Genomic DNA, 16,596 nt, shown 5'->3' on the forward strand with positions numbered 1-16,596 from the left:
TTGAGTCGGCTAAATAAAATATTTAGTAGTCACCATTTTCAAGAATTTATACTTTTTTTTTTTAATTTTTATTTCAAAGGTCAAACACATTATTTATTAATTTTTTTTGTAATTTTTTGAAATAGTATATTTTATTGATATAGGATACACGCGCAAAACACGTACTCTAATACTAGTCCCTACAAAATATGCTCCTTTAATTTCATTTCCTGTTCAATCTGTCACTATACAAGTAACTAGCTTCATTTCCTGCAAAATATTAGTATTAACAAGGCTGATTAATTATAGGAAGTATCTACTGCTATCGATATAATAATATAGTCTGTAGAAGTCAAAGTAGTCTTTCAAAGAAGAGCTTGATCATCTCAATAAACTTCAGTTTCTTCCAGTTGGGCTGAAAGTTGTTTATCTTTTGCAGAAGCTGCAGGATTTATCCCAGAAGGAGAAGTCATTTCAAGCTGATCGCTTGAAGACTTGGAAGAAATATCGGTAGATTTAGGAGACCCTCCAATTCCAAGCTGTAGGCATGACCTGTATGTAGTTTGCATCAACAAATTTTTCACGACGTAGAAAGAGAGGGCGTAAGACCAATGCTACTTCAAACAAATAGCTTTCTGCTACAAGATATACAGCTGAAATGGACTTTCTGCATATTTGAACTGCAACTGACTAGTTTGCTTTTATTGAGAAACAACACTTGTAGTATGTGTTAAATAAAATTTTGCCAGTTTTTAACCAAAAAAAAAAAAAACACTCTAGTAGTATGTATTACAGCGTTGAACTTATTTACAAATGACAAGATTCAGAACTTCTAAAGTTTACTAAATGGTGTATCTTTCGATGCTCAGAAGGGACCTTAACTTCTGATTTCAGTTTTTCAAAATATAAAAATTAGAGCCATTTCATATATGTAAACCTACCGCGGATGAAATTTGGAGAGCTGGAGATCAGACAAGAAGGAATTTGAACAGCATCCTCTTAATCGAGTCATCTTATCAGATAAATCCCCGGTTAACTGTACAGTACACAAAAGAATATATCATAGAAGATTTTTTACTCTACAACTGCCCTTTGAGTTGAGTGTGATATGCACCTAAAAGAATAATAGAGGTGTCGCATTGAGCAAACAACATCAGCCCCATAGGCCAGGAAAAGATAACAATTCTGGCTTGTAAAAAACAACAGCAAATCTTTATTTAATCGAATACTACTTACAGTTCCTTCTTGGGAACTCTGAACCTTGGAGAACTCAAAATCCTGAGGTGCCTGCCTCTTCTTTTCATTAAAGAGAACAAACGCACATTTGCATGTGAAGAATAGAAGTATCACACCAAGAGCGAGAACCAGAATGAATTCAATAATAATTGCTGATCCAAAAGCTGCAATCAGATGCAGTATTATTATCATCCTGATAATTAATACCGTAATAAGTCTGTCAATGCTACACTTATTCCAAATGAAATTTCAGAAAATTATGATCCTTGGCATAAGTTTCCAGAAATTTAGACTATTTTCTCATAATCGACGCAAACTTCAACAAGTTACCATGCATCTCCCTTTCCATGGATTGCATTTCGAATGAGACAATAAAATATATAAAAAATAATTTCTTTGACTTTCGCATCTGAGGCCTGTAACTGCGTATTTTAACATTTCAAATCTTACCTGAGACTTGCAGGAGCTAGAAAAAGCATCATTTCCAGCTAGGGGTTTATAAAAAGCAGGGCAACCGGAACAAGAAATCTAAAGTATTTGGTAGGCGAAAATGGGAATTGTCATTAGGTAAGCCAAAAATATTAAAAATGGGATCTGTGGCAATAGGCATACACCATGAAGTTCAGGAAAAAGAATGCGATGAAAGAAGACTGTATCTATAAATATTACAGCTTTCTGATGCATAACTTACCATGTGCAAATAATGAACTCAGAGGTCTTTCTCTCATGAGACTGACAGAAGCCTCAACAAAATGAGGCATTGACATCATTTCGGTGCAGTCTGGGTAGCACCCATAGTTCCCCATATCATTCACTGTCACAGTAAGAATAGCATGATGTTTATCACCCTGCAAAGCAACTCACATAGTTATGCGGATCACAACGTGAAAAGAAAACAGGATAAATAGCAACTGAAATGCCTAAGAATGAATCAGAACTTTGCGATAAAATGAAGCAGTGCAATAACACGTCCATTTGCAAGTATAATTCAAACATTACTAAGGACTATTTTCTAGATATGAAAGTAAGCAAATATAAATACAAAATATGCGTATAAGCCCTTATTATGTTCATAAAATCCTTTCATAACCCATAACGGAGGTACGACAACGGGGAAAATGGGAAAATGTGCCATAAAGACTGTATTGCAGAAACAAATTTTGACTATCTCAGATAACTCTTGATCCCTCGTGGCACTATCTGTGCCACTATCTTTGCCACTTCTCAGGTATTGCTACATGTACCATTAGCTAACCTCCTGATTCCCTGTATTTCATTGGTATAGCGATAGAAAAAAATGAATGGGTAAGCCAAAAGAAAAATTACGAAAGGTGGAGAAGTGAAAAAAAACATTCTTGCTCGAAGTATTCTTGTTTTTCACATCTTCCAATACTGTTTCTTGATCTTCTTTTGTTCTCCAGTTTATTAAGACTAAAGGAAGAAGAAATTTAGGGGCAGGTCAGGGAATAGCATACATGCCATCATTTGAAAGAGTGAAGGGTAATCGAATGTGATCTCCGATCGCTCTACCTCCTTCTACTGATTATGTGCTGTCTTATGAAAAAGGATAATAAGTTTATGATCTGAATAGATTCTGAATACATAGTTGTTGCACTATAGTTTAGCTAGACAATACTATGAGATTGTTCTGAAATAATCGGTCAATGAAACAGTAAAGGAAGGTATAAGTCCAGAACCAGCGAAAAAATGATACTAAAGTAACTTAGAATCTCTAGAACACACCTGATATAGCAATTGCTCCAACACACTGTTGCAGTCTTCTAGTGTACCCCGAAATCTAATGCCTTTGGCTTTGACCATAAAATGTTCTGAGATGGTTACAAATGTCTGAAGAGGCTGCCACTGGTAGCTGGTTTTCAATTTTAATTCAGTCGTGCTAACTAGATCAGCAGGAAGCTTTGTTGAAAGGAATCCGGAACTGACTTCCATGGAGAACATAACCAAGAAACGAGACTTATTCCCTGAAAAGAAATTTAAATATCAACATTTTAAATTTTTTTAAGAGGCACTCAACTATGTTTCAAATGTAAAAATATTATATCCCTCTCCCATATCCCAAAAGCATCAGCTATTGTAAATGACAGAGGACTTGCATAATAGAATCTAGTTTCAGCAGAGCTACCAGAAGAGTGAAGAGGCAAAAGCCACAGCTGCCAGATATGGGAGGTTACTGTCCAGAAAGGAGGTAGCCTTTTTTTTCATTAGTCGGTGAAATGAAAATTTTGATGAAAGCCCCACCATTTTGATTAAATAAACTACAAATCACTTGACGATATCCAATATTCTTACATAAAACTCAGCAGTGCAGAATTAGCACGACTCTCATGTTATCAAAGGAGTGCTTAAACCCTGAAGCGAGGGTCAAAACATGTAGAGCGCTTCGCCTCTCTTAACGGGCGCTTCAGTGTTGTCATCAAGGCTCTAAGACATACTTTTCCTTGCTAACGAGCGTAATCCGGAAGACGCGACACTAAACATTGATCTTTATCGTAAATTTTCTTCCATTTCTTTGTCCATATATTTGGTATTCATGTTTATAGATATTAGTCTTGGACTACACATACATATTTGTAGTTTTTCTCCATTTGCGCCTTTCTTTATTAAAAATCACGCTTTATTTGCGCTTTGCGCTTAAAGCCCCAACAGACTTTAGAGCTTTTTTGCGTTTTTCAACTTTGATAACATTGTCCTTCATTATCCATTTAATTCACAAACTATTAACCAATTCAAAAATGGCACTGAATATCTCCTATTCTAGTATTATCCATGTATTGCACACCCACATTGGATTGAATGGTTTAAACTCACGTACCAGGATAATGCAGTAGATCTGGATCTCCAACAAAAACAGCAGACTTATCCCTCTCTCCGGTAAAAATAAGAACTTCTCCACTCCCTTGATCCAAAATAACAAAAGGAGGGAGATTAATGAATGGAGGATCGTTGATAGGTTCTACCAATATCGGAATATCTAACTTGTTCTTCCCATTTTTGTTCATGGTAGAGACTTGAATTGTATCAGTTCCATAAAAGTCTTCATTTCTGATTCAATGAAAGACATGAGACTCGTTAATACAACATGCTTATCTCCACTGAAAAATTATTAGTATCAGTCATTCTCTGCATTTTACTAGATGCCTGCACTTATGTCAACAAGAGAGGCTGCGTCCTCCTTTTTTCCAATTCTGGGGAGGAGGTGTCTACAATTGAAAGCCTAGTTAATTCCTAAACTGGATATTATTATTTTCACCCATCACTCTGCTGTATTTTACATGTAGTTCCAATATCTTCTACGAAGAGCCTACGGTGCATTCTTTGGAACTTTTGGAGAAGTTAATGTTCATAGGAACTAATACTGTTCCAGCAGATTTTTTAGTGTAAACAAATGTAAATCACTAAAATGAGTAATGCATAAACAAGTATGAGGTAACGAGGAGTGACTACTGCCTAGGATAGAGAAGGGTTATGTAAGAGTGGGTGGCCTAAGTGTTGGAGGAACAGTGAAAAAAGAATGATGTGCTATATATTACATACTTTAGTGCTTTTTTTCTTTGATTGACCTGGTAGGTGACCAGAAGTGTTATTTTAGGATTGTTTTGAAAGAAGACTTAATTTGGGAATAATCTTTTGAAATGGTGTTAGTTTGGCATAAGCCCCACTCGCAAAAGCTACAGATAGACAGGGATGACTTTCCAATTATCTAGAAAAGGACACATTTTTAGAAACAAATAAAAACCATCTTACTAGCTTCCGAAGAGAGACAGATTCAGCAGATAAATAAATGGTGAGAATTTATGTGCAGATAGCCATACCCAAAGTACTGTACCGATGGAATGGCAAAATTGATTTCTCCTAGAGAGCCTGTTAAAGTTAATTCAGTAGTCTCCCCAACCTTGTTGGATATAGTAGCAATACTCCAGGTTGGCTGCCAAAATTGCATTAACATAGGAGACAGAAAGACGGTCCCAGACTTTGCACTAAAAGTAATGCTGATATTCTCAGTTGAATCTGAATAGATAATCTCAAGTCCAGGGAAACCACTGCGTAGTTAGCAAACAAGATTACAGACGCTTAGACACCAAAGCAACACGAAATCATGACTAGAACTTTACCCGAACTGTGGACTAATTACATCTTCAGTTCCCAGTAATTGACTTGGAACAGAAACGAACTGAGGAGGGATGCTTAGAACAGATATATCCACACCACCTGATGCAGTGTTCCCATTCATATCACATATTGTATAAGAGAAAGAATCCCTCCCATAGAATCCTTTGAAGGGTGTATATCTAAAGAGACGCCCATACTGAAGAGTTGAACCATGACCTGGCTGTGCATGAAAATTTTATTAAACTATTTTATATCCTATGTAAGAGAACATGTCTAAACACATGTTTGTACACCTACTGTATTCATAGAGGATAATATCCATCAAGTTTTTTATACCTCTAGCTTTTAGTTACAATACAAAAAGTTTGTATTCTTTCAATTGTGTAGTCGCAGTAGACTAGATACCTACCTTTGAAAATTCAAAAATTGTAATGTTATGGCCAGCAAAATAGTCATTTTCCAGAGCATCAAAAGCAATTGAGTCATCCTCCCAGACCCAGACTGAATCATTCTGTACTCTAGGAAAATACTCACCTGAAAGGCAGAAGAATGCCTTATGTCAGATGAATGGACAGGAAATGTCATGCGATGAAAAGCAAGAAATTACCATTTCAATGACCATGTAGTTGAAGGATTAAAATAGTAAAGAAAGAGTTTTATCTTACCCTAAAAGAATTTCATTTTATGTTTCAAAGAAAAGAACTCACTAGTGTATACATTCACACCAAAGGGGCATGGCATGAAACGCATTCCATCAAACGAGGCACATAATTCGTAGGTGCCAACATCCTTAGCCATGTAACTGCCATTATATGTGCCATCCTTATTGTCAATAAAAGTCCATGTCGAAAAACCTGATCTGTTAACTGATCCAATCTCCAACTTCAACTTTGACTGCTGTAAGACGACTGGATTAGAATATGAATCCATGAGTCGTACTATGATTTCATTCTGTGTCAGCTTTGCTACTTTTGGACTGAATTTCACAGGTCCAGAAAGAGATATATTAACTTTGCCTGCACCAAAGCAACGAAACATCAGAGAAACTTGAGAATCAGAAGATGCATGCATCACCGTTGTAAAAAAAGTTAGACAAGCTAATGTACGGCATATACAAATTAATGTTCGGCTGGATGGGCATTTGGTTGATTTTCTCAAATAATTAAAAAGCTGTAAAGTTGGGATTATTTCTGGCCAAAAAAATGTTCTGATATAAGCAACATCTCTTGATATTAACAAGAAAGCGCTTCTTAGTAATTTAAGTTCCACAACAACTTAGCTATATTTCATGAATATGGATACAGATTAAAAGCATAAACATGTACCTGCACTTACTGCCTTTCTGAACGGATGACCACCATTTAATGGAATATTTCCACAGAATACGCGAATTTCATAGATCCCACTCCTCTCTGGTATATAATTAACATCAAAGCCACTAAACTTCATGTTTCTTGGCTGCAACCAAAAATAACTATCAATTCCGTCTATTCTAAAGCCCAAATAAAGAACACTACGAAGAATTCTTACATCAAGGTTTGCATCAGCCACAGGAGTAAAAGCAAGTCCCACATCATTATGTGATCCGCGATTCAAATTCATACTGCATAGAGTTCCTATTATAGAGAGGTAAACAATCAAAAAATGTCAAGGTAAGCTTTTCCTATTTACCAGAAAATTGAATTCTAAGTTTCGTACCATTGACCATCTTCATTGGATGTATGCTTGGTTGTGCATGATAGGAATCAAATTCATTCACGATTTGTACTTGTATGCTTTCTAACTCAACAAGCGAAGGATATAGATAAGCATCCTTCAAGAAGACAGAGAACTTTGCAGCTTCACCAGCTACAGAGTCATTTAGACCCGATCCATTAACAATACTACTCATTCCATCACAATAACCTATAAAATTTGAAGTTGTAGATCAGAAGCTAAGTACTAAAAATGCGCTAAAACTGATGTGCAGCTTCATATGCAGAAGGAATATCAAGATGACAATGTATCAGAAGGTAACTATAACGGCAAAAGCTACTTATTGCGTTAACAAGCAGTTAAAAGTTCAGACTGGTAAGCCGAAAGAGATAGGGAACTTTTCCCATTCCAAAATATTCTATGTTACTCGGACTCTTCAAAAATGTTGTTGGGTGCGTGTCCGATCCTCCAAATTTAGTGCATTTTTGGAGGATCCGACACGGGTGCAGCAACACTTTTGGAGAGTCCGAGCAACATAGAAAATATTCTTACCCAAGTTTGAGCATTGTTCACAGCTTTACCTGCTTGCAGAACCTCCGACATGATTTCTTTTCTGTGAGTCCAAAATCTAATCATACGTGAATTGCTAAAACGCTAACCATGTGACACAAAAGCAAGTAACTGAAAATAGCCCCACAGATACCTAAGCTAAAAGCAATAAAAAGAATGCATACAAAAACTAACAATTGAGAGCACATTGCTGATATGAGAGAGAGAGAGAGACACAATAAGCGTAAAGGACAGAAACCAAGAAATGTAAGCGGCAGCAAATGTAGTTATGCTAAATCACCTATATACACTGTAAAATGAAACGGCATAGCTGAGATGGAATTATTCATCTCTTTATGATATATCATAAGCTTGAAGTCCCCTGGTTCTGTTAGGCTGAAGGAAAACAACTGAATACCCAAGCCAACCTGCCTGAATTGCAGATCTGTCACAGGAATAATCAAATTCATTCCATTTTCAATAACTTCAACATCAAATTCATACACCCCTGGAACAAGATTTCCATATTGATCATGCTGGTGAATAAAACCTTCCATAGGAGAAAATATTTGGAAGTACTTTGTTTTAACTTCCCACCGCAAAAAACATTTGGAAACATCCAGAGCTCCTGCAAAATGAACCTAGGAGTCGGGTTACCATCCAAGAGAATTTGTAAAAGATAAAATGAAATCACTTGTTGTTAAAGCATGAATAAGATTTAAAATCTATCCAAAGAAAAGAGAAAAAAAAATAATTACAGTTTATCAATGTGCCAGCATCCTTTGTTAAGACTCAAGAAAATCTCTAACAAGTAACAAATACACCTTGAATAGCACAGAAATGAAGCTTCCAATCTTATTAGTTTAACCAGATGATCAATATCGATTCAAGAGCACAAAACATTCTCCAAGATTGTTGCTAGAACTATAAAAAGATATTATTAGCCTTATGCTTACATGAATCACCTGGGTACACTATGAACATTAGAGGACAGCCCCTCAATGTTTGGTTTTCTCCTTGTACATGAAGTAAAAGACTTCCAGCTGTAGCTACAACAAACTCTATTTCGAGATAACCAGTTATAGCCCATCCTTTATTGGTGAAATTGAGCATAGTTGCTACGGGACCATTGAAAGTAGATATAGATAATGTGAAGTTGTAAGAGTTCAGTCCTTCACTTGCTGAAGAGATATTATTCCCAAATGCATCTTTAGGAAGAACCATAACTGATGCTTTCGTCCCTGCTACAAACTCACTCACTCCATTTCCCCATGACACCCCGCTTGCAGATGGATGGATGTTACCTTCATATACACAGCATAATTGCGTGAGGAACATATGATAACACAAAGAGCTGCTGATTTTAACAGAAAATTTAGAGCGCGTGGCGAGACATATTTGCCATTAACTTCATTAGACCAATATGCATGTAAAGCATATCAAATTTATCCAACAAAGAGAAACTGCTGTACCGGATGCTTATACACACTGCCGACAACAATAACTAAGCCTCAGTCTCAAACACTATGGGGTCGGCTACATGAATCCTCACTGACCATGTTACTCATAAACTTATCTCAAGCCAATTATATACAAAATAAGAATAAAAAGTACTAGATGTTCTTTATATTTTCTAATGACATACAAATCTCCTAAAGGCTAAACAACTCGTATAAAAACATCGGACGTAAAGTAAAAGTGCTTATACACACCAATAGAGGATATGTCTAATTAACCGAATTTATGTACTATAGTCAACAATGATATTTCAATAACAGGAATTAGTGAAAAATGGAACCTGGGGTGACTTGAAAATGAAGGGAAGAATCAAAGACATTGAAGTGATCATCAGTAATCAGCACATTGAACAACCCGGTCATAATAGGAACGAAAGAAATCCTCCAATCCCCAAAATTCCAGCCAAAATTAGACGAAACCCCAGAAATGTAAGAGCTGTTTCCCGTCTTATCATTAACACTGATGTTGGGACTGAAAGGGTGCTTGAATTTGGCAGGATCAAAATTTCCAATAACTTTGACCATTATGGTTGCCACAGCCCCAGCCACAAATGTATCATTGTTGTCCACCCAACTAAATGCAAAACTAGGAACTGCTACATCTTCTGCCAAAAGAAAAAAAAACACAGACGAGCGTGAATTTACTTATATACATAGTTGGATTTTGTGAGTGAGGAGTTAGAACTACCTGATAATGAGAGTTGATGAGTTAAAGGGGGAAAGAGAGAGATGAACAACACTAATAAGATGGTGTAAAGGAGAAATTGGTTCGCCATGGATGAAACTGAACTGATTAGAAAGAGAGCGGGAGAATTTTGAACGGAGAAGTTGGTTTTCATATACATGAATGCTTCGTGCGGTGTGGGTAGTTTCTTTCTTAGGAAATTTGCACTTTTGTTCCTAAAATACTGACAAATTAAGCATTGACATGTACACTTTGATCCTTTTACTCGAGAATTTATAAAATTGAAACCAACGATTAATTAGTACTAAAATAAATTTAAATATATTATTTTTTTAATAACCATAGTGTTCGGGTCATTTTGGGCTTACCTCCTCGAGATACATGACATATCTCAAGTAACTCTGTTCATCAAAACTTAAATATATTATAATTTGTATGTAAAGTATCATAACGCACATGTATTTGAGAGAAAAATAATAGTTAAACCTAATCTTTTGCAATTTGAATAAATAAATAAAAAGAAATCCTACAAAAGCTTGTGTTTATTCATAGATCTCTCACACACAAAATAAATTGACTAAAGAGGAATTAATTCAAGGTTCAGAATGCTTAATAGAAAATCAGAATGATCGAAATTAAAAAAATTCTTAAAAGTACGCCTATAGTAGGGCGAACCGGAAAATCGCACCAAATCGAAAAGTCAAATTAAACCGATTAAAAAATCCGAACCAAACCGGCATATAAATATATATTTTTTTGGCAAAATATCTTAAAACCTCCCTAAACTTGGCACAGATTATTAGTTACGACCTTAAATTATTCGTAGTCTTAATTATCCCACTCAATTTGGCATTTTGAGAGTCATTACCCCCTGGATGCTGATGTGGCAAATAGTGTGGGTGCACTCGCCTGCCACGTGGACTTTTCCTGTATATGTGACATTTTTTTGAAAAATAAAATATATTAGTATGTTACTTCTTCAGATAATTTTTTTCGACTACAATTTATAATAAAACTTGGATAGAACTACATTACTTATTCAAAAAAAAATTATTTGACTAAAAATAATAAAGTTTTAGTTAATCTTTTTTTGAATTTGACTTGAAAATAAAGATTTATACAATTAAAATAAATTGTCAAGGCATCTAAAAAAGTTATAAAAAATATATAGTTTAAAATTAATTATTTTGACTATAACTCTTTATATAGATCTAAATTATAGTGCTCTAAAAATATATATTTTTTTTACAGATTTTACCTGAAAAAATAAAAATATGCAGTTGAAATAAATAGTCATTGCATCAAAAGAAGAAATTAAAAGAGTGTACAATTTCTTCAATTGTGTATTTTTATTTCTCCAACTGTGTATAATTTTTTCAACTATAAAAAGAGTGTACTCTTTTTATTTCTTCTTTTGATGTAATGACTATTTATTTTAACTGTACATTTTTACTTTTTCAAGTAAAATATGTAAAGAAAAAATATATTTTTAGAGTCCCACAATTTAGAGCTATATAAAAAATTATAGCCAGAATAATTAATTTCAAATTATGTATTTTTTATAACTTTTTAGATGCCTTGACAATTTATTTCAATTGTATAAATCTTTATATTCAGGTCAAATTTTAAAAAAAAGATTAACTAAAACTTTATTATTTTTAGCCAAATAAAAAAATTTAGCCTAAATAATGTAGTTCTATCCAAGTTTTATTATAATTATATTCGAAAAAATTATCTAAAGAAGTAACATACTTAAAAAGGTAAAAATATATTTTATTTTTCAAAAAAATGCCACATATATAGGAAAAATGCACGTGGCAGGCGAGTGCACCCACACTCTTTGTCACATTAGCGTCCAGGGGGTAATGACTCTCAAAAGGCCAAGTTGAGGAGGGTAATTAAGACCACGAATAGTTTAAGGCTATAAGTAATAATCCATGTCAAGTTTAGGGGGGGGGTTAAGGTATTTTGCCTATAATTTTTATATATACTTTTAAGGTTTTATATAAGTTTTTTTTAAAATGTCTAGAAATATTTGGGATTCTCTTGCAGGATATAATATTTAATAGAATATGAAGTGTTCCATATTTATTAACCTTAAATAATGGGTTGTATGACCACTTTCTTAGCAATTACTGAAATGCGTCAATATCTTTGTTCTTCCATATTCATATCATATGTTAAGATCTATTAAATTCTTATATCTTTTCAAATGTGAAGTAATTATTATTATTTAGGTATATCAACAAAACTTATTGTCATTATGTGTTACTAAGAAAGTTTACCTATAAGAATTAATAGATAATATATTTGTCAATTTTTTTATATTTCTACTAGACATATATTTACTTATCAAAAATTTAACTTAGTAAATTAAAATAATATTTAAATAACAAAAAATTAAAAAACTCAAAAAAATCCAACAAAACCGAACCATCCAAACTAATATAGATGGTTTGGTTCGGTTACACCCCTACCTATAGACACAAGAATTACATGCAATAATGCAAAAGGACAGGTGTCATTACCTTGAGAGAAATGAGAAGGATGCTTTTAACCCCCAAAGTTTCTACTAAATCAATTTCAGTACCTCCATTTATTTAACGTTCCTCTATGATCCAACATATAATTTGGAGTACCCACACTGAACCAGAATCCATAGCTCACGAGTCACGAAGCTACTGCTCCCTCTACCAACTCCGTCTCCCCACCGTGCCGCTTCGCCGCCGCCGCCGTTTGTCATCAGAAAAGGTTAGTTCTACTCCGTTCCTTCTAATAGCGACCATGATTCTTTTTTTTTTCTTGTGCATTTTTTCTATGTTCCGAATCTTTCACATTTTTTCCTTTACTTGCTATTTTCGATCATGCAATCATATAGTCCTAATATCCTCTATTTTTGCTCACTGCTCGACATTCTTTAGAAGCCTAAAGCAAAGGTAAAGTCTCATTTTGTCTTTTGTCACCATTCTAAAATTGTTTCAGAAACCCTTAAACCCTGCAAATTTTACCCTAGCCCCAGGTAGATATGGACCAAAATATGTTTATTTTTCATCTTATTATTTTTTCTTCTTTTTCTTTTCTTAATTTTACCTTTTTGCAACTGTTATTATCTTCGTGAAATGACTTTACTTTTTGCATTCATCTTTGATTGGCTCTCAGAAAATGCTCGTAATTTTGAGAGCTGATTAAAATAGGGGACATTTGATATATTCAAAGTTGGGTTGATTGTCACCAATTGCCCAAACGCCTAGGCAGAACTCAGAAGGATGGATATATGTGTTATTAATCTCGGGTTTAAGTTTTATCTACTAAACACTGTATATATATATATATATATATATATATATATATATAATTAGACTGGTTCAAAGGTTCGCCACCCTCTTTTCTTTCGTTACCAACTCATGCTGAGCATAGACACTCAGCTGCAGTTGGCTTCGAAAATTGGCTTAAGTCTTTGAAATATTCTTTCATTGTCTGTGGGAAACTCCATTTCACCACTAATACTTCCAATTGGTCGGTGTAGCTGATAAGGAGTTGCTCAGTTACTGATATTCACTAATCATTATAATCTTTTTTGAAAAGTTTCAAATTGGTGTAAACACTCTTATTAGAGATGGAGTGTTTGTAATATCTCATAAATGACGTTGTTGCAATAGCTTGATTGCTGCATTCTTGTATGAGCTGATACAATGTGTAGTCTTCTATGTTTGCCTATAATGTTTCAAGCTAATCTCTGCAACTTATTTGACTGGAAAATGGTTGATACTGCTAGTTAAGAACCCAATTCCCAGACCCCACTTGTGTGATTTCACTGGGTTGTTGTTGTTGTTGGTGTTGTTGTTGCTAGTTAAGAACCCAGCATGCAAATCCTTAGTATTTTAATGTTCCACTTTGTCTCTTATGATTTCCTATCCAGTACCTCTTACAAATCTGTTCCTGATGGATAAAGTTCAGTAAATGTGCATTGCATTTCTTATGGTTGTGGTATATGTATTTCCAGACATTCTCTTGAACTTTCATGCTAGCATTGCTGCAGCTGCGGGGTATCCTTTTAAGGCCCAATATTTCCCTTGTTTTGTTGCCCAATGTGTTTTCATTTGTGGACAGGTCATTTAAAAATGTATTTGAAATCTCGGTTGTCATGGAACGTGATAATCCCTGCTGAGAACCTTGATATTGAAGGTTTAATGCTTCAGAAAGCAATTGTTCTTCGCCTCTTGGAAGACTTTGCTTCCAAGAAGGCTACAAAGAATCTCGGTTACTTTATAGCTGTCACTACAATGGAGAAGATTGGGGAAGGGAAAGTCCGACAACACACTGGAGATGTGCTCTTCCCTGTGGACTTCAGTTGCATTACCTTCAACATATTCCGAGGAGAAATCTTGGAAGGGGTTGTGCACAAGATCTTGAAGCACGGTGTCTTTTTAAGATGTGGCCCCACTGACAAGATATACCTCTCTCATCAGAAGATGTCGGATTATAAGTATGTGCCTGGAGAAAATCCCATCTTTATGAATGAGAAGATGTCAAGAATTGAGAGAGACACTGTGGTGCGTTTCATCGTGGTTGGGGCAAGGTATGTGGAGGCGGAGAAGGAATTCCAAGCAGTTGTGAGCTTGGAGGGTGATTACCTTGGACCCATCTCACAAAGTTCTGTTTAGATTTAGGTTACTTGCCATGATTGGCTCATTTTGGACATAGACCAATGACATGTAAAGCTAACTTCTGTAGCTATGTTTAGTACTGTTTTGGATTGAATATGACTATCTGTTGATGTTGCTGATGACCCTCTCTGAAGTATCTTATTTTCTCATTTAGTTTAAGCCCTCAAGTGATTTTATGTAAATGTTTGAAGGCATAGGATGTCTAAACCCAAATACTTTTACTCTATGGTTAAGGTGATAAACCTTTTGATACCTGAAATACCTTTCCAAAATGTCTAAAGCTCGTTACTGATTTCCTTAAAAATATCTTAATACAGTGCTGTCTTCCCAGATTCTTATTACTCTGTGGGCAGGTGTCACAATTCACTTTCTGAAAAGAGTGTCAAGTTTTCCATGACTTTTCAGCCAGGGACTAAGATTCTGGCACTTGAACAAAGCTGAGGTTTAACTTTCAGAAAAACTATAGCCAGGGGCGTGATAAAGGTCAATGAATTGGGCGAAAACCTTAGAGACCACGATTCAAAAGCCCAGCAAAAAAAATTAGGGAAACTTACACAAATGTCCCAAATAAGAGCCCGTTTGGCTTAGCTGATTTAGAGTAGCTGATAAGCATTAGGTGCTGAAAAGTATTTTTAAGTGCTGAAGCTGATTTAAAAAATAAGCAGTTACGTGTTTGGATAAAAGTGCTGAAATTAATAATAAACAGCTAAAGAATTGGGTATACGAAGAGTTTTGTTTTAAAAAGAAGTATTTTAGGGATAGAATTGTAAATATTTTAGTCAAACCTAAAGTGCTTATGAGCTGAAATTTGATAAGTTGGGGGAGACCAACTTATGACTTTTGGCTTATTTTTGGCTTATAAGCACTTAACTTATAAACACTTTTAATATTACCAAATGCCTAAGCCAAAAAGTACTTATAAGCCAGTTTGACCAGCTTATAAGCTTAGCCAAACACTAAATCTCAACTTACCAACCTCTAGCCATTAGTCATAGACTTATCAAAACTAGCCAACAAAAATTAAAAAATCAAATAATAGGGTTTTTTCTATCAAAGAATCACATGCAAAAATCAGCTTCCATATTTTTAAACATGATTAGCAACATTAGATACAAGACGGAAAGGAAATTTCATGGACGGGGTAGCAAATAAGACGATGAAATACAAAAATCTATACAATATTCCAAAAATCTAAACAAAAAAGGAACTTTTTCAATGGGTATAAATGAAATTCATTGAAAATATATAGATAAGTCAATATACAAAATTTGAGGAAGATTGGAGGTGATTTGGACTGGTTTTGTATCAAAATTCGTAATTTAATCGAGTTCAAAAAGTCTTCTGTGACACATGTATCAAACATGTATCTCACACACATGTATACGTGGATATACATGTAATACACAACTGATACAAATATGATACATATGTGAATACACAAATGATACATATATCATTTTTTTTCATGTTCAGCTTTTACTTCGAATTTTCAATTCAAAACACCTCAAAACTTCATCAAATCATCCCAAAACTGAGATTCAAGCTCCTTAAGTTGTGCCCAATCTATTCTAATAACACTCACTCAAAACAAAACAAAAATTTGATATTTTTTTGCTACAAATAGCTAATTGGCTAATTTGGCTAATATTAGTAATATTTTATCAACTGACCAATTTTTATAATGAGCTACTTATAAATGGACATAACTGGTAATTTCCCCAAAAAATTACTAAGTGACAGATTGCTGGAATGTACTTCTCTCAAAATAGTGGAAAAGCATTATCCCTGAGACAAAACTTCATCTTGATCTACAACTTAAAAAGACTTAGAAATGTGGCAAACACTCTAATAGCCCGTTTGGCCAAGCTGCAAAAATCAGCTTATTTTGAGAAGTGTTTTTTTTCAAAAGTGCTTTTCTCAAAAGTACTTTTGGTGATAAGCAGTTTGTGTTTGACTAATTAGTTTGAAAAACACTTCTGAGTAGCAATTAGTGTTTGACCAAGCTTTAAAAAACTACTTCTAAGTATATTTTTCTCAAAAGTGCTTTTCAAAAAAGTGCTTTTGGAGAGAATCTACTTTTTTCTGCTTCTCCAAAACTGCTTTTGCTTCTCCTCAAAAGCACTTTTTTCCTTCCAAA

General features: G+C 34.6%; 2 protein-coding genes across 2 annotated transcripts; one reads left to right on the forward strand and one right to left on the reverse strand.

Annotated features, from left to right (window-relative positions):
- Nucleotides 1–200: 200 nt before the first annotated feature.
- LOC104210300 (protein GAMETE EXPRESSED 2) lies at nt 201–9,946 on the reverse strand. Its single transcript, XM_009759166.2, has 17 exons — nt 9,796–9,946; nt 9,389–9,712; nt 8,556–8,894; nt 7,892–8,218; nt 7,045–7,251; nt 6,877–6,962; nt 6,672–6,804; nt 6,054–6,362; nt 5,756–5,880; nt 5,349–5,566; nt 5,049–5,276; nt 4,049–4,278; nt 2,959–3,197; nt 1,907–2,063; nt 1,216–1,379; nt 921–1,015; nt 201–531 (listed from the first exon to the last, which is right to left on the reverse strand). The coding sequence occupies exons 1-17, from the start codon at nt 9,944–9,946 to the stop codon at nt 366–368; spliced, it is 3,498 nt and encodes a 1,165-aa protein (XP_009757468.2). The 3' UTR covers nt 201–365.
- A 2,484-nt stretch (nt 9,947–12,430) lies between these two features.
- Nucleotides 12,431–14,578, forward strand: LOC104210301 (DNA-directed RNA polymerase V subunit 7). Its single transcript, XM_009759167.2, has 2 exons — nt 12,431–12,543; nt 13,903–14,578. Exon 2 carries the CDS (start codon nt 13,914–13,916, stop codon nt 14,454–14,456), a length of 543 nt encoding a protein of 180 aa, XP_009757469.1. The 5' UTR covers nt 12,431–12,543; nt 13,903–13,913; the 3' UTR covers nt 14,457–14,578.
- Nucleotides 14,579–16,596: the final 2,018 nt, after the last annotated feature.

The sequence above is a fragment of the Nicotiana sylvestris genome, chromosome 1 (assembly GCF_000393655.2).
Source record: "Nicotiana sylvestris chromosome 1, ASM39365v2, whole genome shotgun sequence".
NCBI lineage: Eukaryota > Viridiplantae > Streptophyta > Magnoliopsida > Solanales > Solanaceae > Nicotiana > Nicotiana sylvestris.